General features: G+C 43.1%; 2 protein-coding genes across 2 annotated transcripts in view; one reads left to right on the forward strand and one right to left on the reverse strand.

The window, feature by feature from the left end:
- Positions 1 to 1,555: 1,555 nt before the first annotated feature.
- On the reverse strand, positions 1,556 to 14,694 carry hcn3 (hyperpolarization activated cyclic nucleotide-gated potassium channel 3; the record flags this gene model as incomplete). The annotated part of the gene is made up of 7 exons (XM_079522042.1): positions 14,534 to 14,694; positions 6,960 to 7,392; positions 6,302 to 6,463; positions 3,587 to 3,805; positions 2,458 to 2,604; positions 1,969 to 2,209; positions 1,556 to 1,812 (listed from the first exon to the last, which is right to left on the reverse strand). The coding sequence occupies exons 1-7, from the start codon at positions 14,656 to 14,658 to the stop codon at positions 1,556 to 1,558; spliced, it is 1,584 nt and encodes a 527-aa protein (XP_079378168.1). The 5' UTR covers positions 14,659 to 14,694.
- Positions 7,199 to 22,897, forward strand: part of LOC306938020 (IgGFc-binding protein-like) — a 39,446-nt gene continuing 23,747 nt past the window's right edge. The window contains exon 1 of the mRNA XM_079522043.1: positions 7,199 to 7,323. The gene's annotated coding sequence lies outside the window, so the exon portion shown is untranslated. The remainder of the gene's footprint in view (positions 7,324 to 22,897) is intronic.

The raw sequence follows: 22,897 nt of genomic DNA on the forward strand, positions 1-22,897 counted from the left end.
AAAAGAAAAAAATCATAAGGGCATTTGCAAAGTCAAGTTGACCATTATATAACTCAAAGTCCATCATACATGAGACATGAGTTAAGTCTATATTTAAAATCAGTAATACAAACATGTCTGAAAACAAGAAACTAAAACGAGAAAAAAAAACAGATTTCCGATGCATCACCTTTTTCTGCTGAAAATCTGTTACAATTAAATATGCATTAGCTTAGGCATTCAAAATGTGACAAAATGAAGTTGACAAAGTTCAGGAGATAAGACCACCCTCTAAATCCTTAAACACTTAACCACAGAATAAATACCTTTCTGCCCCCCCCCCCTCCCCACACACACACACACAAACACACACTCTCTACCCTTCACTCCATTACCAGTCCCTCTCGCTCTCTGCTGACTCTCTCCCCCAGTCCTCTCACCCTCACAGGCCGCAGTGACGTACATCTCTTGATCCTTCCCTGCTTTCCTTGCCTCACCTGCATTTGTATTTTACATTCCATTCACATGTCAAAATCATCAGGAGTGGTGTGGACTTTTACTAGTGAACATGATGCCTAATTTATGCTCTGTCGTGCAACAAAGTAAATCAGGCTTAAGACATCCACCAACACGTGTATTTAGGTTTCGTGCTAAACAGAGCTGGTTCTGATAGGTTGCTAGGCTATGTCATTAGTGAAGCAACTGTAGAAAGCAGTATTTTTATGCTAAAAGTTACAAATATTTTAACATCTTTCCTATGATGCTCTAAGCATTAAAAAAAAAGAAAAGCACTTTAATGACTGTCGGCAATGCACATCAGCATATTCTCTTATTTATTTATGTATTTTAATTTAACATCGCCAAAAAAAGCTAAAATCCCTAAAACGAAAGAAAGCTGCAAATGAAAAAAACTAAAGTTGTCCTTTAAGTTACTAGTTACTTTGGAAATTTTAATTTTGACTAGAAAGAATTAACCACTTCAACCCTATATACATTTTGGCCATTTGAAAATAGCAGATCTACAAGCTCACAATGCGTCGCAATGCAATGCATTATGAGCTTGTAGACCGGCTATTTTCAAAACATTTTTTACACATTTTGAACTTGTGAAATGGGACATTCTGCAATATGAGTACTTTTACTTTTACATTTTGATGCAGATACTTTTGTACTTTTACTTGAGTACATTTTGAATACGGGACTTCTACTTGTAACGGAGTACATCTACATTGCAGTATTGATACTTTTACTTAAGTAAAACATTTGAGTACTTTTTCCACCACTGTACCTACCCTAGGGGACATGGGGAGAACATGATGCAAACTCCACAAGGCCCTTTCATCAACCCCACCTATAGGGTATGGGTGCTAATGACACAGGGGAGAGAACACGCCCCCGCGCCCACAGCGTCCCCGGCGGGAATCAAACCTGGGACCTTGTAGCTGTGAGGCGACAGCGCTACCGACTGTGCCATAGTGCCCCAGCATATTTTCTTTTAAATGAAAAGAACATGATAAAGAACCCAGTGCAGAGAAGAGGGATTCCCATGCAGTGAACACACAGCCTGGGGAACTGTTTACAAGGTGTTCTCCACTGTTCTCTCTGTCTGTTGATGGCCGGTGAAGGGGACAAGGCTGGGTCTCCGCGATATAATGCTGGGTTTCCGCGATTGACACAACTCCAGGCGGTCGGCCACATTCTCAAATGCGCTTCGTATCAATGGATGCTCCTCCAGAACCTCATTGAAGCTGTCCACGCTGAGGGAGTACAGGCGGCAGTAGCTTTCTGCTCTCACACTGGCTGTTCGCCTTCCTGGGGTTAGCAGGCATATCTCTGTGCCACAGAGGGAAGACAGTCACTTTATGGGAGGAGTTTTACAGTGTATATGTATGCTATATAGAGCAATCTGCCAGGGGAATCTTAATAGTTTAGGCTAGTGTGAATGTATGCCAGTTACAGCTGTTGGAGGCATGTAAACAGCCTACTTACCCCCAAAGTAGGCTCCATCGCTGAGATTTTGCTCGTTTAGGCCACGCGCCAAGACAGTCACACAGCCATGTTGGATGAAGTACATTTTACGGCCTAGAGTTCCTTCCCGTATGATTAAATCCAAAGGTTGAAATACTTCAAACTGCAGCTTGGTGAGAATCACTGTCACAAAATGAGGGTCGGTGTTGGCAAACAGTGGCATGTTGGCCACCAGCCCACGGCAGTTGAAGCTGACTATCTCCTATTGATGAAAAATGGAAGACAGGAGGTATTTAGAAGCTATGTCAGGCTAGAAATAAGAAGTGTGTGTGTGTGTGTGTGTGTGTGTGTGTGTGTGTGTGTGTGTGTGTGTGTGTGTGTGTGTGTGTGTGTGTGTGTGTGTGTGTGTGTGTGTGTGTGTGTGTGTGTGTGTGTGTGTGTGTGTGTGTGTGTGTGTGTGTGTGTTTATTGAGGCCATAGTTGAACCCATAGTTTTGAAGTGTAAAAGACCTCTTTCAGTGGGTCGCTGAGCTCTCCAAGGATACTGTCCTCATTAAACATTTTGCCTTGGAAGCGGTGCTCATAGTAGTCATGAATCCGCTGTCTCAGGTCAGCTGGCAGCTTGTGGAATGACATGTACTGCTCCACCTGCTTATACTGAAAACATTTGTGTGAAACACATGGTTAATGCTTAATTTATATGCAATTTCAGATGAACAAAAACATTCTGTTAACCAATAACTTAGGTTACGTTCAGTCATTTAGAAGGCAGGGTATTGTAATTTAGATGGCAGGGTATTGTAATTTAGATGGCAGGGTATTGTAATTTAGATGGCAGGGTATTGTAATTGGCGCAGTCGGTTAGTTTGTGTGTAAAGTGTGTTTGTTGGTTAGCAAGATAACTTTGAGAACAGATCGGCAGATTATCATGAAACTTGAGAGAATGCTTAGCAGGCTCCCCCCCAAAGAGATGATTAACTTTTTTTTCAAGATCAAAGGCGTCCAAAGACAGAGACACTTAGAAAGTAGCAGGGATCGAATCAGAATACTTTCTGGCTCCCAGATTGCCAGAAGACCATTTGCCTATCCCTGCTGTAAAGGGTCAAAGCCCATTAGATAATATTAGTATATTCCCCAGGCATTTGACATCCTGCGCATAAGGTACAACTACAAACATAACAGTCCTATAAAATAATAGCCATTTTGGACATAAACCCTGGGCCTGGAGCTGGTAAGGTACAGTACTGTTAACTGTACTGGTAAAGCAGCATGTATAGGTCCAAATGTTTGGAATGTGTACCTGGATCATTGACATGTTTCGTTATCTCTGCTTATGAAACAAGTCAGTTAACAAAAGGAATGGCAAAAATCCATGAAATATGATGGCAATGAACAGAAGGCTCCCCAAACTCACGTTGATGGGGTTGAAAAGGTCAAGGTCATAAGGGCAAGGTAAAACATTTTCTAGTTTTTATTATTATTATTATTATTATTATTATTATTATTATTATTATTATTATTATTATTATTATTATGCCGCAGTGAAGGTAAAGGAAGCATCCAATCATGTATCTATGCAATACTGTTCTGAATTGTACTGTGCAATATAAAAACCTATAGTAGGCTACAAAATGAATACCTTATCCTGATACTGACGACGTGATGCATCCAAGGATTGGACCAGGTTTGTAGCATGACCCAGGAACATGGCATAACAGGTGGCTCCCACAATCATACTCATTATGGTTAGCCAAACATCACTTATGCCTTCTGGGGGATTGGCACCGTATCCTATACACAGCATGTGGCTCATGGCCATGAACAGGGCATAGGAATACTGGACTTCCCATGTGGCGTTCTGAAAAACAATTAAAATAAGGGAAGTGAGATGACTGGCAGAAATTGTGCTACAACAGAAAAAAGTTAATAGATGAACATGAACAAGTGACATTTTTACCCAATAAAAGCCTTTATGCGGCGTATGAATCCGACAAGTTTCTTCAAGTACTTCTTGGAATAGTTCGTTTGGTATACATGGAACACAGACCAGACTTAGGTTCCTCTGAGGTGGAAAGTCTGGCGCGAGGTTACCCTATCTACCACACTTGCTTCACTCAGCATGCGGGTGAAAAAATCTTAAGTTTACTCATAACTCCACATTCTTTCAATTCATCATCACATCTATTCCAAAGGGTGTCAAGCTGTGGAATAGATGTGATGATGAATTGAAAGAATGTGGAGTTATGGGAAAACAATCCCCGCCGCGATTAGTTAAAGAATGATTACTATATGCCAGGATATCGCCCCGTTATTTTGAAGATCCATGCAATCCGTGCAATAAGCGTTGTTTAGACCAGAAATGCCGCCTGGGAGGGGGATTTGGAGACTGAAAGTGTGCGAGCGCGTGCGAGCGCGTGCGAGCACGTGCGAGCGCGTGCACACGCTGATCCAAGATGGTGCAGTCCAGGGAGTAATAGTATTAAGGCCATATCCTCCCCATCCCCTCCCCATATTTCTGGCAGATATAGTTGAGGGGTGATTTCACCATTCTGCCTTCACTCATCACAATGCCTTCACAATCACCCGTATCCACTACAGCTGCCTCCAATCACCATTTGATTTGCAATCACCACAGTATAAATACACCTGCGATCTCTGCAACCGGCTTGTTTGATCAGACCAAACATGTGAGTACTGCGCTTGTAGATCGGCTATTTCTGCTATTAATTTCCTCCTCCACCCCAACCTCCTCCTTCCTCCTTGATTCTTGCTCTTCTTCCTTCTTTCTCTATTTCTCTAGGATTCCAGGTGGGCAGTGACGGAGCAGTGACGACCGACTGCTCCTCGAGTAGAGCAACTTAGGTTCCTCATCCCATTCCACATTCATCTCATTTCGTTTCAATAAATTGTCAAACTTAAGTAGAGGTGTGGTCTTACTAGTGAAGTTAATAAAAATGGATATTATGAAAAAAAGAAGAAAAATAAACTAGCAAACAAAAAGATAAATATTAAGTACTGTCTTACTGAATGTAAAGCACTTGGTTTTCTTGGCAACTGGGAATAAAGGAGCTCCAAAGCATACCTATTTACACACAGTAATATTGAGATGTAGAGCCCGCACACAATTTTCCAGGTAAAGGATTCACAGGATCACGGAATTGATCTGACCCTAAGGCTCGAAACGTTGTCGCAAATAAAGTAAATCCTTTACTGGTGTGCAAGCTCTACCTCTTAAATCACATAATTTAACCTCATGCGTCCAGGCTCATGTTGCGTTCACACGGGGCAGATTAAATGATGCAGTCTACAATTCATTGTCAATGGAAGCCAGCGACATGACATTGCAAAGACACAACGATGCATGTAGCTGCTCCAAATCAACTCAACAAATCAAGACTCGTTTCTTTGCATAATTTCAACTGCACGTGTGAACGCACCATCACATAGTGATGTCATGTCACTGGCACAGCACCCTACTCACCAGGCTCATAGGTTCATAGGCACCCTACTCAACTGTCATGTTCTGGATTCTTGTAATAGCACATTATAGAGCGTCGCAGTCCCGCCCCCTTTCAGAACGACGAGTAGCCCAGGAAATGATTCCGCATTAATTTTCTCCATGGGCTTTTCAAAAAGTAACCGGAATATTATGTGAGTTACTGCCACTACATGATTGTAATGACACTGGCACCCTACTCTACTCACCAGTGTCACCACTATGTTGCTCTAGTGATGTCACTGGCAGCCTACTCACCACTATGTTGCTCTAGTGATGTCACTGGCAGCCTACTCACCACTATGTTGCTCTAGTGATGTCACTGGCAGCCTACTCACCACTATGTTGCTCTAGTGATGTCACTGGCAGCCTACTCACCACAATGTTGCTCTAGTGATGTCACTGGCAGCCTACTCACCACTATGTTGCTCTAGTGATGTCACTGGCAGCCTACTCACCACTATGTTGCTCGAGTGATGTCACTGGCAGCCTACTCACCACTATGTTGCTCTAGTGATGTCACTGGCAGCCTACTCACCACTATGTTGCTCTAGTGATGTCACTGGCAGTCTACTCACCACTATGTTGCTCTAGTGATGTCACTGGCAGCCTACTCACCACTATGTTGCTCTAGTGATGTCACTGGCAGCCTACTCACCACTATGTTGCTCGAGTGATGTCACTGGCAGCCTACTCACCACTATGTTGCTCTAGTGATGTCACTGGCAGCCTACTCACCACTATGTTGCTCTAGTGATGTCACTGGCAGCCTACTCACCACTATGTTGCTCTAGTGATGTCACTGGCAGCCTACTCACCACTATGTTGCTCTAGTGATGTCACTGGCAGCCTACTCACCACGATGTTGCTCCTTGCGACCCAGCAGTCTGGAGGGAAGTCCTGCAGCATGGGTACCATAAAGGCCATACAGCCATCCCAGTGGCACAGCAGAAACATCATGCCAATCAGGTTGACTATACGCACCACCGCACTGGCCAGGTCATAGGTCATATGGCAAATCTGACCGAGACATGCAGGACAAATGAGACGTTAGGCTGGGGGATTAAGTTGAGTGACAAATTACTTTGCTTGTTTAGAATAATAAATCTTATGCACTCTTTATCTCTCTATTTATTTTTTATCTCCCTCCCTCGTGTGCATATGCTGTAATCGTCCTGTGCTGTGCTTTGCACTGCAATCTGCAATGTGTTTTTTGTATTGTTTGTTGCATAACAAATCACCATTCACTTTACTCTAATCTGTTCTACTCCAATCAAACTCCTCAATACATCTCCTCCCACTAGTGGATATAAAGGATAATAATTACATGACTTATATATATATATATATATATATATATATATATATATATATATATATATATATATATATTAGCAATGATTATTTACTGGATTTCCATTATAATTATACAGTATATACTTATAATTACGTAATATTGCAAACTTTTTCTCTGTCTCTCAATTCTGTCTCTCTCTCCCCCCTTTGCCCTGCTCACCTCCTCCCATTGGTGGATGTAGCGGATGAGACGGGAGAGTCGCAGCAGCCGCAGCAGGCTGAGGATCTTGGTGAAGCGCAAAATGCGGAGGGCGCGGGCCGAGCGGTACACGTCAGTGGAATCCATCCGAGACTCAAGATCCACAATGAGGAAGATGTAGTCGACGGGGATCGAGGAGACAAAGTCCACCATGAACCAGGTGCGCAGGTAGGCGCGGCGGATCAACACGGGGTCCAGGACGATGTGGCTGCTTTCCTCCTCGAGGATGCCCGTGCGGAAGTTGAACAGCAGGTCCATCAGGAAAAGTGTGTCGGAGATGACATTGAAGGAGATCCACGGCAGGGTGTTCTGGTCCTCAAAGAAGGTGATACCCCATGGCAGGATTACTAGGTTGCTCATCATCAGCAAGAGCATCACTAGGTCCCAGTAGAACCTACACAGCACAGGGGTTGGAGGTTGGCAGGGGCATCATTTGGGATCACAGGTGATGGCAATTGCCACCCCCTAGCATTTGCGTAGAACCTCAAATTCAGTTATTTTTGCATCATTATTATTTTCCACCTCTGAACATTTGTTTTAGCAGATTCATCAGATTTTAGTGTTTCTCGGTCCCCTTTTCTACAATACATGTGACACATTATAGATGTTGTGTGCTCTTGTCTGCAAACATACATTAATTAACCACTTTCAACCTACACGGCCCTCACACATATGTTGCACCGCCAAGCCTTTATATTATAGCAAACTAGCAGATCTACAAGCTCGCATTATATTGCAAGCATTGTGAGCTTTTAGATTGGTTATTCTTTTTAGATTTGGTGTAGAGGGGAAAAGGAGGGTCCACTCCAGACCCCTGGGTGACTCCGGTCAATTAGGTATACGGTTTAATCTGGTGAGTGACATTAAGTAATTCTCTCACCTCTACACCACTACAAAGACATCATCCTACAAATATTAAAGTTGTTTGTAAAGGATGTCTTTTTTCTTCTTCTTTTAAAAGATATTTGGGTTTGGGTTTACTTTTGTAGACTGATTGAGAAAACGTAGAGAAGGAAAATTAGGAAACAGCTTTAACTATCTTTTCTAGAGGCACTGTTAGTGCCTAGTGCAATGCTGGAAGACCTAGGCTGGATTCCTCCCTACCCCCTTGAACTAACAAAACCAAACAAAATAAAAAACAATCACACCTGTGTGAAGTGAGGGGCGCTCTTATCATCATACATCGTCATACATCATCATCTCATTCCGGGTAATCACAATTTGTGTCCTCACTTTTGTCTTCAATGTTTGTGTTTACACAATGTTACTCAAAACTGGCCATTCATTGTCAAAGGCATTCAATGTTTGTGTTTACACAAACATTGTGCTGGATATACTGGAAATACGTAGGAGGGGCTATCGCCCCTCAAACAATATCAGATCAAGGAATTGTAACAATGATCAGTAAAATTTTCTTTTCTTTTAAGCAAAGTATGGATGTCACGGTGGTTAATGTACTAAAGCAGGGACAGACAGACAGACATACAGACATACAGACAGACAGGTGTGTGTGTGTGTGTGTGTGTGTGTGTGTGTGTGTGTGTGTGTGTGTGTGTGTGTGTGTGTGTGTGTGTGTGTGTGTGTGTGTGTGTGTGTGTGTGTGTGTGTGTGTGTGTGCGCACCTATTGTAGTGGAACTACCACAGAAATCCTTTGCAGTACTTCTTGGTGTTCACCAGGTGTTGGTTGGTGTTGTTGTCTTTCTGTCAACATGATAGTGTCACACGCACGAGCAATGGAGCCATGAAACTTTACAGGTATGTAGTTAAGATCACAATGAAGGCCAAGATCAAAGATAGGTGTGGTCTGTGCATGAAGTATTATTTTGGTGATATTTTGTTTTTTCAAGTTTATCTCCCGTGGTCAACACCTCCCCACTATCGGTGTGCGCTCCTACCTCTTTGTTTGGGGTGTAAAAAGTAAACAGGAATGAAAGGTATACAATCATTGTACATTACACTATTGGAGCGCGCCTGTTACCAAGCTCTTATAGGAGTCCATCCAATCAGAAGTACAGTGTGTCAACCCATTTCCAAATGACCCTTACCCTGTTACCAGAGGAACTCTTGTCATTAAAAATGTAGACCACTTCAGTCCTGGTATAACAAGCTAGAGTTTGTCAGCCAGAGAGACCAGAGGTTACTTCCACAGCCACAACCCCTGAGTTTTCCGAAATGTAACATATAGAAATACAACATATGTATATTAGTAATACATACGTAGTGTTCAAAAGGCACTGTCAGAATTGCTCCCACGTTTATTGGCAAGCAACATTCCCATCCTATATAAGGATCTTCATGAAGATTAATTTAGCAATACATTAACTAGTCTCATGAGTTCGGAGGTATAAACATGTGATACAGTGACACAGCACTATATCACTGTTATAGCCTCTATCACTGTCACAATACATGTCTGTACATGTTACACAACCTGTTCATGGTCTCCGATGTCTGGATATGTTCATAAGCCCTGGTTCAGGTTGCTTTATAATTGAGGGATTCCCTGTCTCTTTCTGTGTCAGTTTCTCTCTCTCCTTCTGTGGTACACAGGGACACCAAATTAACATGTTTTTTCTTCGAATTACCCCTCAACGTTCAGTGGAAAATACATGAGCCCTTGGAAATACAACACATTCTGCTCCAATATCTTACAACAAAAGACAAAGGGCTATGTCTTGCGCCACCCCTTACCCCTAAACTTATTTGCCAATTTGCACCATTTTGAAAAACCTTATAAAATATTCAACTAGCCGATCTACATCTACACGTTGTGAGCTTATAGATCGGCTATTTGAACTATTTTAAAAGGTTTTTCAAAAGTAATAAATGTTTTTTCACTGCCAGAATCAATGATCTCAGGATCAGAGTCAGTCCACTCTTTTTCTGCCCTAGATCCCCCCCCCCCCCCAGAGTATGTCTGAGGTCAGCTATGCTTTTCACTCTTTATACCGATGAGTGTCATACAGATACACCAAATCATTTACATTTGCGTTTTAACCCTTTTCTCCCCCATTTCATTGCTAGCTATGCCAATGTATTCCTTCCCACACACTTCTATGTCACTGCTATTGTATCCTACTGGCCGGATGCACCACGGTGGATTTGAACCCCCAGCCTCCACAGTGGTGGTCAGGCACTTCACCACAGCGCCACCCCAGCGGCACGCCCTACATATTATTCAGATGATACAGCCCAATATCTCTTTAAGTAACAACCCTGCTGGGCTGCACACCAACATGGTGTGGACAAAGTGGTTGAATGGAGGGATTGCTTCAAAATTACATGAGAGCTGTCCGTGGTGCTGAACTCGCATTTCATTAAAGGTAGGCTGATATGTTTTGGTTAAATCAAGTTTAAAGTTCTATATTCTGATTGCTATAGTGTTTGCTCAGTGACGGGAGTTGTCCTGTCTTTCCAGCTCTTTAATAAACAGAAATTGTCAGCCAATTAGGAGAATTCCCACTACCCAGTGTTCCAGTTCCAACTTTGGCTGCTCATTTATTTGTGTATGGTGTTAAATGCAGATGAGAAGTCAACAAAAAGCAGCCTAGCATGTTTCTTGCTGACTTCCAGGTCAGCAAGAAACACCACTCAGCCACACATACTTGTTGAACATTGAGTTAACTTTGGCTTAGACTATATTATTGGTTGGGTTCTGGATTTCCTCACAAATAGAACCCAGAGGGTAAGGGTGACTGGGTTGTCTGGTGAATTAACATCATCCACCAGCTCACCCCAAAGTTGTGTTCTTTCCCCACTCTTGTATAATCCTGTACAGTGTACACTAATGATGGTAGAAGTCAACATGCCACAATCCACTGTCCATGTCACCGTCCCTCACGTGTGCTCGGAAAGCGGAAGACCCATTTACCACTGCGACACTGCCTCTGACGTCACTCCTTACTCCTCTGCGTTTCACCACCGGCCCTGTTCACAATCGCGTCGCCAAGTCATAGACTGGCCCGTATGGGCAGTATGCGGAAGTACCGTGTATTTCTATGCTCTAGTCTGACGTCAGTCGCTCCACCTCTGTGTTTCCAACCCTAGGGAGGTGCTCTTCACTCATTCCTGCCTGCCAGTTGTGACAAGTTATGCAGCAATGCTCTGCTCTCCCAGCTGAGTCTGTTGTAGGTTTCTAGCCAACTACATTCCCGTCTGCATTACCTGGATTTAAGTATCATCTATCCGGTGAAAACATGACGGCCAACACCTTCTCTTTATAAAGCCCAAACCACACCAAAGGGTCGAGACGGTTTTAGCGTTCGTCCCTGCAGTGTGATATGTCCTGTTGCATGTCGACCCAAGTGATTCAACTGGTTCAATCCAAACCACACCAATGAGTCGCCATGCATCTACTCGCAACTGTTTGGTTGCAAGGACTTGCATGGCGACCCATTGGTGTGGTTTGGCCTTAAAACCACGGGCAAACAGCTATGGTCGGGATTAAGTGGACAGGACAGCGTGACAGCTCTCCCTCTCGCTTAATTCTCCACGAATCTGTGATTTCAATTTTCCTATAATCTGCAGTTGTGCGTGTGTCAATTCACTGTGTCAATTGTCTTTATATAACATGACAGCCGTGTGTGTGTGGGGTATATGTGCACATGCTCTTTGACTACTGCCGCGTGTGTGTGGGGAACGTGGGCACACGCATACGCGCATTTACAGCAGCGGAGAATGGATTTACCAGGCACCGCGCATGTCTGACAGCTTGTGCTATCTGTGAGCTATGCTGCTGAAGAGACAAGTGAAAGTACAAAGTACAAGCACTGTCTTCATTCATCTGCACAGCGTCGTCAAGGGAGATCAGTGGACAGAAATAACACTACTGTATCAGATGCAAACTTTGCTTGGAGTATGTCCCTTTCGCATATTGTTTAGCATACTGTACCTGACGTTGTTGTGCTCTCCAGGCACAGAGTCGTAGCAGGAGCTTAATAAACATAATTTCCGTCTGAAATGTCCAGAAGTCCCAACAAAATACTCCATGACTGTAGATAGGAACTCTTATTGAAATAGTGCAAGCATTACATCGACTACAGCGACTAAATGTCGATCTTCATTGTAAACTAAACTTTTCGGTGCGACATGATTTACACCCCCCTGGCCGGCTGTCCCCCTCCCCCCTCTCCCTGCCTGCAGTCTCCATGTGCGTGCACTGCATACCTGTAGGATGCATTTTTCCTCTCGAGTATGATAATGAATGACAGCAATAACAGCGAAAAGGTACTTTTCCCCCCTTGACAATAAATACTGGAATATGTCTGAATATGAAAAAACGAAGGAAAAAAAGAGCTAATATTAAAGTAAAATAAACGTTTTTCTGTACCGAAACCAAACCCAAACCATGGGCACCAGACCCAGGTACAAACTACACCGTGGGATAACAGAACCGTTTTGCACCCCTATTTCCAACTACCACCCGTCTGCATTTACAACCTATTCTCCATGTGCATCCATCACACTCATTACTCACATCAACACACCTTCCTTGCTCACTACAACTTCCTTGCTCACTACAACTTGCAGTGCAACGTCGCAAGGGAGACAACGACGCGTGGAGTTAGAATCGAGACCGGCGAAAGGCCGGCCGAGTTCCTAGTCACCTACAACTGGAGTCACCTACAACTTGGTCAGTAGTCGCAGACCCCACAACGCTAGGTTGACGACGCAGAGGTCAAGACATTGACGTATCACGGCGACAAAGCACAGGCGTGAACGGCACTTCTGCATACTCCGCATACGTCACAGTGTATGACTTGGCCACCTGAACTGACGCACAAAGTAGTGCGCACCATGGGCACAAATATGTGGGTGTGGAATTCTCCCAAATGTAATAATAGATATGTGTGTGTGTGTGTGGGGGGGGGGGGGGGGGCGGACTGAGAGAAAGACATGTGCGTGAGTGTAAACCAGGACCGCATCTTCCTCCATAGGAACTCTCTGCCCTCAAATCCAGAGCAGAGGAACTTGGGAAGCGAGACCGAACCAATCATCACAAAGGTCATACGTGGCTTTGTGAAAAAAGGCATTTTTTCCCCAAGTGTGGGGTTTTACAGATATATATATATATATATATATATATATTTTTTTTTTAAAGGAGCATTCAGTGATTTGGGTGATTTGGAAAAAACCCTGGTCATCCCCGGTAGCAAGATGTGCACATGCACACACTCTACAGTGGGGGGGAAGTGCAACAGGTCAACAGCACGCACACCAAGGCCCACCTCTGCTCGATCATGATTGCCAGAAGGCCCCTCTCTTCCTGATTGGATGAAGACTTGGCCACCTATCCAAAAACGAAACCTAAGGTTTTTTGACCCCAGGGGCTCACTGTGGACAGGGAGGAACTCCTTATATGGTCAGCACACTCTATAGTAGGGAGGATTATCACAACAAAAAAGTGATATTTGAATTAAGTGAAATCACTGAATATACCTTTAAAGCCATGTCCTTTTTTGATTCCTGATATAAAAGTGAAACGCCCACAGTTGAAGGTAATGCCCTTATTTTGCAAAGAAACACCTATTATTTTAAACGAATGATTGTCACAAATGTCATAAAGTCAACCTTAAAAATAGATAGATATTAAGCATTATTTCCTGGCAAACCCATTGTTGCAAGCCACTAACAGTATAGTATATGCAGAACAGCAGGCCATTTTAAATAAAGAAAAAACAAGCTTTTTCCTCTCATCCACTTTAAAGAGAACTCAATAAAAGGAAATGCTGGCCTGTTGTAATCTCCACCTCAGATAATAGAGAGTAAGGAGTTGGATTGGAATTATGGGGGTTCGGTTCTCATGGGCAATAATCCCTCCACATTTATCCCTTCTTCCCGGCCTGATGTTTAAAAGGAAAAAACGTTTAAATTTGATACAATCTATTATTAGAAGCTGAGCCAAATATAGGCCTACCTAAGAAATCTTCCATAAACTGTGTTGCCAAAAGAGTGTTCTGATAAATCCTCCTAAAAGCAAAGTAAACTATAGCGCAAGAAATATTGGGCACAAAAATGGAACACAAAGGGCTGTCATGAAATGTTGAGTTCAGTGTATTTCTTTGTTCTTGCTTTAGAGGGTGAGAGACATGCATGCACCAAGGCCCAAGGGTATACTGTTAATCCAGATGATCTAGTCCTATACTGTATGTACCCACTGTATCAGTAATCAAATCCTTTCATCGCCTTATCATGTTCTTTATGAGCATGACAACAGCTGCTGCTCTTGGAACCATCTGAGCTGACTACAGTTATCATTTGCTAACTGTTCCACGTAGGCTACTCACTGATTGTTTATGAATAGTAAACTCACGTGGATTCTGACGTGGGCCCTGACACTACTAACACTTACACTACTTACACATAATCTCATTAACCTAACCCCCCCACGTCTAGCACTGTCATCCACTTGTTTCTAGTACTGTGTGTGAGAGATCGTGGATTTGTGGTGCAAAGGAACGTTTATTCACGAACCAATTGATGAGAGAGCAGGGGTTAATCGCAGGGGTTAATCATAATCAAATCTCTCGGTTACCTGAAGTCACTGTATGGGTGGATAATCCATACTCCAAATGACTTAACCCGAGCCTGCTCGGCTTCTACTCCTTTTTGGCTCCCAAACAAGCGTAATGAGAATTTGTTAACTCCTGGCTGCAGCATACCGCCAAACTGTCTCTGGAAGAATGTGGACCGGTCGTCCACTTCTTCTTCTTCTTCCCCCTGTGGCATATAAGCACCCGCACGCGGGTTGGCCTCACTTCCGTTAACCCCGACATTGGTACTTGTTATGTCCGATTCGGCTACCGAAATCACCCCGTCAGCCGGGTTTACTGTGTATTCTGCGTTGTGCGTCTGGACCAAGTTCATCAGCGTCTTGGACACATCCCCGGCGCCTGACTTCTGGGATCCAGATCTCTTGCATCCCGGGAAGTTGATGTTGCTCCAACTACGATACGTTGGTGTGTCCCCTTTCTTGCCTTTCTGTGAGTCTGTATTTCTCGAGGGACTGGCCATTTGAAGATAATTTAGCCTACCCGGCTTGCACCCTTCGTGGAGCAAAGCGACAGTGGCCCTATCCTACTTTCCAGTTCAATTTGATTGAGGCTAATGATTAGCCTACTGGTAGTGGTAGGCTATTGCATTTAGCCTAGTACCCTTCGGGATTAGTGCAAACTACATTCCATGTTGTCCGGCTCCAATATTCCAAAAGTTCCAACTTCATCCATGCGTTTAATATCACAAAACATTTAAAGACAACTCCTTTAAATCCGTTTTCTTCCAGTTAAAGTAACTTTGCCAAGTAGGCGAGGGTTGCTGAGACGCAGGGATAGCTCTGCGCTCTCGTTGCGTGGCACCGGATTGAGCGTCTCCAGATGGATTACGCGACCCTATGAGAGCACAAATAAATTGACAGAGGACTCAGAACGATAATCGGCTTGTTGGCATAACTGCATCCACTCACCTCTCGCCACCATATTCAACTGGGCTGGGGAATCCCCTCGTCTTTAAACCCACACTCTAAAATCGATGTGCGCATGGGTCAGATTGCACAGCCCACTTGGATGTTATGGGGAATATGGGCCCAGGGAAACAAGAAGTGTGGCGAACGCAGTCTTAAAGAAGTCTAAATTCGACATTATAGGCCGAGCGAGCCACCCCTCAGCCCCGCATACTCACACTTTAAAATAGGACTGGATCTAAAGGTGCGTGTGTGCCTTTGTGCGCAAAATTCCCGCTTTGGTGTAGCTCAGCCGTCAGTGTTCAATCAATATGTCCATAAAATATGAAATATCATTCAAACTAAACGTGCAGCTGGCTCAGCCAGCTCAGCGCGCGCGCGTAGGTGTAATTAAAACCATTTGGATGTATTTACTTACCAGACTACAACAACAACAACAACAAAGTTGTTCTGACCTCCACTGTGCCCCCCCAGTGTTAAATTAATTGACCCTAATTTTCCAAACGGTCAGGTTTCAGCATTGACCTAAACCTGAAGTACAGCAGGTGTCGTCTTCGCTTAAACAATGAGCGGCACTATATAACTTGTTCATTTGAGACGATAAATTGATGAGTTCGTTGCCATTAGGTCGCCGTTAGTGTGCTATAGAGTAGCCTATAGTCTAATGGCTGCAAGTTGATTTGACAAAATGTAGGCTAGAGATAGTTGCCGTTTAAAAAAGATATATAATCATAATAATCATAAATAAATACATGTTTTCACATACATACACACACACACACACACACACATTTTTTTTTTAAACAATTTTAAGGGTTTTCCTCTTGGGTCCATACTCATAGGCCTATAAGGTTCACCATATAATTAGTCAAACCTTATGGCAGTAATTTTCACCTCTGGTATTATGTATTTCACACCTTTATTTTACTTTATACTGTACTTGTGTAACTGTTATTTCTTTATGTATATTGTATTCTTATTATTTGTTTAATGCAACTGTCTCATTACTGTAACTATACTATTTGTTATTATTTTTATTCCATTCATTCAACCTTTATTTAAATTCTCTGAGAGATCATTGAGGGAGACCTCAACTCATTTTTAAAATCACCCCCGTGATGGTGCAACTCCGTGTAGGGGTCCCCGGAACTTCCATACCCACAGGAACGCGCCCAGGGTGCTGGCCTGGTTCTGGTGTGCCGCCCCCCTGTCCGAAACGCAGAGAGTTACCGTGTGGGGGTCCCCAGGGGGTCCCTGTACTGTACTGTACTGTCACTGTACTGTACTGTCACACCCGAAATCACGTAATGGCTGCTAAAAACACAGCTTCCCATCATGCACCTGTGCACTGCGTGAAGCTCAACAGCGCCACTTTGTCACCTGTTGGTACTTTAAACATACAAAGGGACACACATTGCTGGGCAATGGAGTACTGCACCCTATGGTTGCAAGCACCACTCAAAAATGTATTTAAAGCAAAACAGTGTTAATGCAGCTTATAGATATTTTGGGGACAATGGTATTCATCAGTGTGTTTTCTTGGACAGCTGGACAGCCTTCGCGCTAGATCTGAAAGTAGAATATCATCTACATATCGTCGTTGCTGTCAGGCAGAAACCTTGTATCTCCATGTTTCATCTTTTTATGTTTGCACCTGGTAACCCCTAGGCCGGGTCGTAACACCTACTTGTATACATATACAAGATATATGTCACACAATAGTAGTGACAATTGCAGATCTACAAGCTCACAACATTTTGTGATGCAACGCATTGTGATCTTGTAAATCGGCTATTAATGTTTTTGTTTTTTTTTACAATAATTTAAAAAAACGGTTTTGGACATACACGGTACAGACAGTATATAAAATCCATCTGATAGATAGAAAGGCATGATTCCTCACTTCTTTTTCCCAAGAAGTTCTAAGTTTTCAGGTTCCCCATATGTGGTCTGACCTTTTTACAACCTTCCCACAAGTTTAGGCTATACTTCAGACCATTATGGCTTTTTGGTGAAAAGGCTAAATGATTAAGCAGTGCAGTTACCTGACACTTAAATTGGTGGTGTTACAGTCTTCAAAGAGCAGCAATTCACCTCCACTTTGCTATTGTCAGTGTCCTGAATTGGATCTTAGCTGCTACATTTATTATGCATTTATGGTTACATAATATTTAATAGTTTTTAGTCTGAATAGCACAAGCTTGCATGCAAATCTGTTTCTGTTTAGTGCACATAGATAAGTGGGAAAAGGAGAGGAGACCACGTCCACATCCATGCATGGAGACAGAAACAGGAGGGTGTGTGTGTGTGTGTGTGTGTGTGTGTGTGTGTGTGCGTGCGTGTGGGGTGTGTATGTGTGTGCATGCGTGCGTGCGTGTGGGGTGCTTGCTTGCGTGGATGTGTGTGTGTGTGTGTGTGTGTGCGTGTGTGTGTGTGTGGTGTGTGTGTGTGTGTGTGTGTGTGCGTGTGTGCGTGCGTGTGGGGTGTGTATGTGTGTGCATGCGTGCGTGCGTGTGGGGTGCTTGCGTGTGTGTGTGTGTGTGTGTGTGTGTGTGTGTGTGTGTGTGTGTGTGTGTGTGAGGGATGAGTCATTATCACTGTCACCATAGAGGAATGTTACTTACTGTACCAGTTGATAATGGTTAATAATAGAATAGTTATCATTACAAGTTACAATGGAGTAAAGAACGAGTGCACATTCTGACCACTGATTATTGCAACGTTGCATTGGTAGAACTTATTTAAATAAAGCTCAGATGGACTAGGCTCCCACTGATTTATTTTTTACACCCTTTAACTCCCAGTGTGCTGGTTCACAGATGTTATTTTACTTTTGTAAAACACTTTGTAAACTCTGTTTTACAAAGGTGCCGTTGTTTATTTGAATTATTATTGTAGATTAGAATTGAAACTTTATTTTTAAATTGCTTCCCCACCACATCATGCGCATACCCTCTCGACATGTCATTATAGGTAAACATTGGTTGAAAATAGCTGATTTACAAGCTCACAATAAGTTCTGTTGCGAACAGATCGGCTATTCTTGCTGAAGAGATTTGGTCTAGAGGGAAAAGTACCCCTGGACACACACACACACACACACACACACACACACACACACACACACACACACACACACACACACACACACACACACACACACACACACACACACACACACACACACACACACACACACACACACACACACACACACACACACACACACACACACACACACACACACACACACACACACACACAGAGCTATGGCAGGGCCTTAGGCTATTCTCCATATTTAGACCGCAGCCATCTTGCCAGCAAGGGGATACCTAGGTGACACTTCCCATAGACAGCCCATTCATCCAAACAGAAAAGTCCCCTCTAATTATATTAAACAACGTCAAAATCACCAACATTGCAGATGATTTTTTTCTAAGTGCTGGAGTTTGGAAGTGCTCGTTGACTATCACTCAACGGCCCGTGCGTACCACCTGTTTTGAATGTGCACATAATGCAGGAGGCAGCAGGAGGTTGCTTTACTGATAACGAGCGCTTCCATACTCTGATACTTGAAAATAATCATCTGCAAGGAATTTCTTGACAGGAAGTAGCTCATAAAATGTCTATGGTGGATTTTTATTAAACAAAAACTTTACAGATTGAAAGAGGATAATTCAAGCTTTCCCTACAGCTGCAATGGTGATTTTGACGTTGTTTAATATAATTAGAGAGGACTTTTCTGTTTGGATGAATGGGCTCTCTATGGGAAGTGTCACCTATAGGTATCACCTTGCTGGCAAGATGGCTGCGGTCTGAATATGGAGAATTGCTTCTACAGCCAGTATTTAGTTTTAATGATATTTTATATTTTAGGGACATTGATTAGGCTAGTCATAGAACACACAATGTATACTGAAGTATATAGGGTTTAAGTGGTTCAACTCAAAGACTGCAGGTATATGCCATATTATTTCCTTCTTTTTCTTTGTAAGTTAGCCTTCCCTTCAGTGTGCTCTGTAGGTAGCACCAGTAGTCACAGAAGAAGACATCTTTGACAATAGATACAGAAAAGGTAGGCACAGAATCAACTGGATATGGCAAGCAGTGCAACACATTTCATCATTATTATTATTATTATTATTATTATTATTATTATTATTGTTGGCCATGCCACACCATTCAGGTGGCCAGTTGTCCGGGTGGTCACCCATGCATCCAGGTCGGCAGTTGGTGGCCACTCGTCCAGGTGCCCAACTGGCAGTATGACAATTTCAAAAATATGACAGTTGCATGGATGCGTTGTGTTTCCTATGGCATGCAGTAGGTGTTGTGCATGTCCGCCGTCCAAAACGGTTGAGAAATGACAGAGTTACCGTGTCGGGCTCCCCGGGGGTGCCCGGGGGTCCCGGGAACATCCAGACCCCCAGGAACGTGCCCAGTGGGCCGGGCCTGTTCCGGTGAGCCTCCCCGCGTCCGAAACGATTGAGAAATGACAGTTACCATGTGGGGGTCCCCAGGAGGTTACTGTACTGTACTGTACTGTACTGTACTGTACTGTACTGTACTATACTGTACTGTACTGTACTGTACTGTACTGATACACCTGAAATCATCATATATATATACAGTTAATATGTATACATGTGCACAACATTGACACTTGGTTTTGAAAACCAACCAAATGCAATTTCCGTGCTCAGACACAGGTAGCCAGCCAGCCAGGCAGGCAGGCACACAGAAAGCTATACTTAAGGAAGTGGTTGCACCACTTAAACATCTGTCACACTCTACCCCTGTGCTGCCTAGCCTGGCTAATAAGCCAGACTCAAATCACACTGTTTTTTGCCAACGGCTGATTCGGTCTGGCTTATTAGCCAGACTATGCGCTGCCTGCCTCAGCCCCTGTGCCCTGTGGTGAGTGACTTTTCCCAGTGTACATTCCTCCTGTTCTGCAGCCCCTTCCCTCTCCTGCATGTCCTCCTGCGCCTCTGATTCCTAGAGTGGACTCACCTGTTAGCTGGGGGCGCACTTGTAAAGATTTGGCTTTTGGTGACTAGTTTCTAATTTTGGCATTCGGTATGGGTATAATGATTTCAAAAAGCTGTGAAAACATATTGGGAGCGCCCTCTAGTGGTCTGTTTACATATGGTTGAAAATAGTATGAGCCTCATACTATTTAAGACTGGACTGCTCTCTGTCGTTGTAGTGTCATGTTGCTTGTTTATGCGTTCCTGTACCGAGATTTGCCCTGTGTGGTGTACTTCTGTTGTGAATATTATTGTTTATTTTTAAGCAAAGTCGTCGTTAAACTGTCCTCCTGGGTTTCCTGATTCTACTTTGAAATGAGTTCTGCATTTGGGTACAAAACACAACCCGGGTCCTGACAAAATCCTTCTCTTTTAGCATTGAGTGTTCTGTTGAGAGGTTCACTCAAGCTGTGTATTGAGGATTTCCTCATTCTTCCAGATGGCACAGATCAGGTGTATTTTTAGTTTTCATTCTGGTGGATTAACACCATTTTTATGACTTACCGAACGGTAAATCATCCATACACTTCCTTTTGTACAGGTCAAATTGTTCTAATCCGCTTTATCCTTTTGGTTTCTTAATTATGAACAAATAAGGATTGGACATCTCAGTGATGGAAAGAAAAAGTTCACAGAATCTTTTCAATATTTGTTTTGTATAATGTCATGCCCAAAATAGGTTCACCAGGGTTATAGTGGTTATTGGTTGACTATAGTGTTGTGAATGTATGGGAATGTTTTTCAGGATGAGGTCCCCCACATCACAGTTCTGGGCTCTGGTGGGGGTGACATCGAGGGCCATGGTGGGGCTTCTGGACTCTGGTTTATGGTTCTGCCTTATCAGGCAGAGAGACAGGAAATAGGGGGAAGGCATGCAGTGGATTATAGTTTCTTATATTCAAGTTTGTCTGCATTGTGAACCCACATCATGTCACAGTCCTGTTTGAGGCACCCTTTTCCTTGGTTGCATGCCACAAAATAGAATAAATACATACAGTACATACATACGTATTCGTCAGATGTCTTTGAAAGGAAAGAATAGCCCCTTGAGATTTAGCGTAGGGGGGTGGACACGTGAGCGACAGAGATGAATCTACAATGCAATGTAAATGTCTCATCAGCCTATCAGTACATGACACAAGTAGTCATAATATACACTAGTTTGCCTGATATATTGACTAGTTAATGGCTGATTAATATGTATACCGGTATACATATTATATGGTGGCGGTGGCTCAGGGGTAGAGTGGCCGGATGGAAGAGTGGCCGGATGGCAACTGCAAGGTTGCCAGTTCGAACCCGGGCTCTCCCAGAGTTAGTGTCGAAGTGTCCTTGAGCAAGACACTGAACCCCTAATTGCTCCTGATGTGCTGGTTGGTGCCTTGCATGGTTTCCGTCGCCATCGGTGTATGAATGTGTGTGTGAATGGGTGAATGTAATGCACAATCTATGTAAAGCGCCTTGGATAAAGGCGCTATATAAATGCACCATTTGCCATTTACTTTTCAACTTAAAACAACTCAGACCAGATCATTTTCATCAGTGCATATTTTCTTTAAAACAAATTCTTTCTTTGAGCTAAGCCCTCATGAAGCTGGATACTCATTAGCTTGTGCTTTTGACCGCCAGCTTTGGTTGCCAGTTCAGTAAGCATACACTAATTAAGAAGCAATCAGAACTGGACATGGCATACATTCAAGGTAAAGGCTATGACGTTATTGTTTATCATCTATGTTCGTGAGACTTCCTCCAGGGGTCTATACTTGGTCTGCTCCTTTTCTCCATCTAATCTTTTTTCTAATCATTGCGTGACAGTACTGTATGTGTGGCAGTGCCCTGGCAGACAGGGAAGTTATACTGAAGGAATTCAGCTTGACTGCCTTCAACGTATGTCAGACCTACTTGCATAAAAAGTTGTGACAGTATTTAAAGGATAAGTAAGATATTAGTAATTTTCTTCCAAAATGGATGTGTATTTTGAACAATAACTGTGTGGGCTTATGGGCTATATATTTTTCTTGTACTCCAGGCTCTATGATTAATAAACATTAATTTTAAAACACCTACAAAAATATACACATTATGGTACAAAATAAATGTAATAATATACACACAGACACAATCCAAAGCTGTAACATCATAACACCAATCTATGCAAAGTTAATTGAAGCAGGTCATAATAACAGTATGTAGCCTAACTGACTTGAGCCAGTGAGATTTCAGTGAAGCCTTTAATCAGATAACAATATCCACCAAAGGCCATATCAATCATTTTGAGCACCTCTTTCCTACTTATCACCTCCCATGTTTCTAAATTTGTTTGCAGGACAACATGGACAATTATGGCGTTCATGTCATTGTAGACGCAGCGGACATGAGAGAACAAGGCAGAGTGTGAATCTGCATCTCC

This window comes from Electrona antarctica, assembly GCF_951216825.1.
Source record: "Electrona antarctica genome assembly, chromosome: 15".
Lineage (NCBI taxonomy): Eukaryota > Metazoa > Chordata > Actinopteri > Myctophiformes > Myctophidae > Electrona > Electrona antarctica.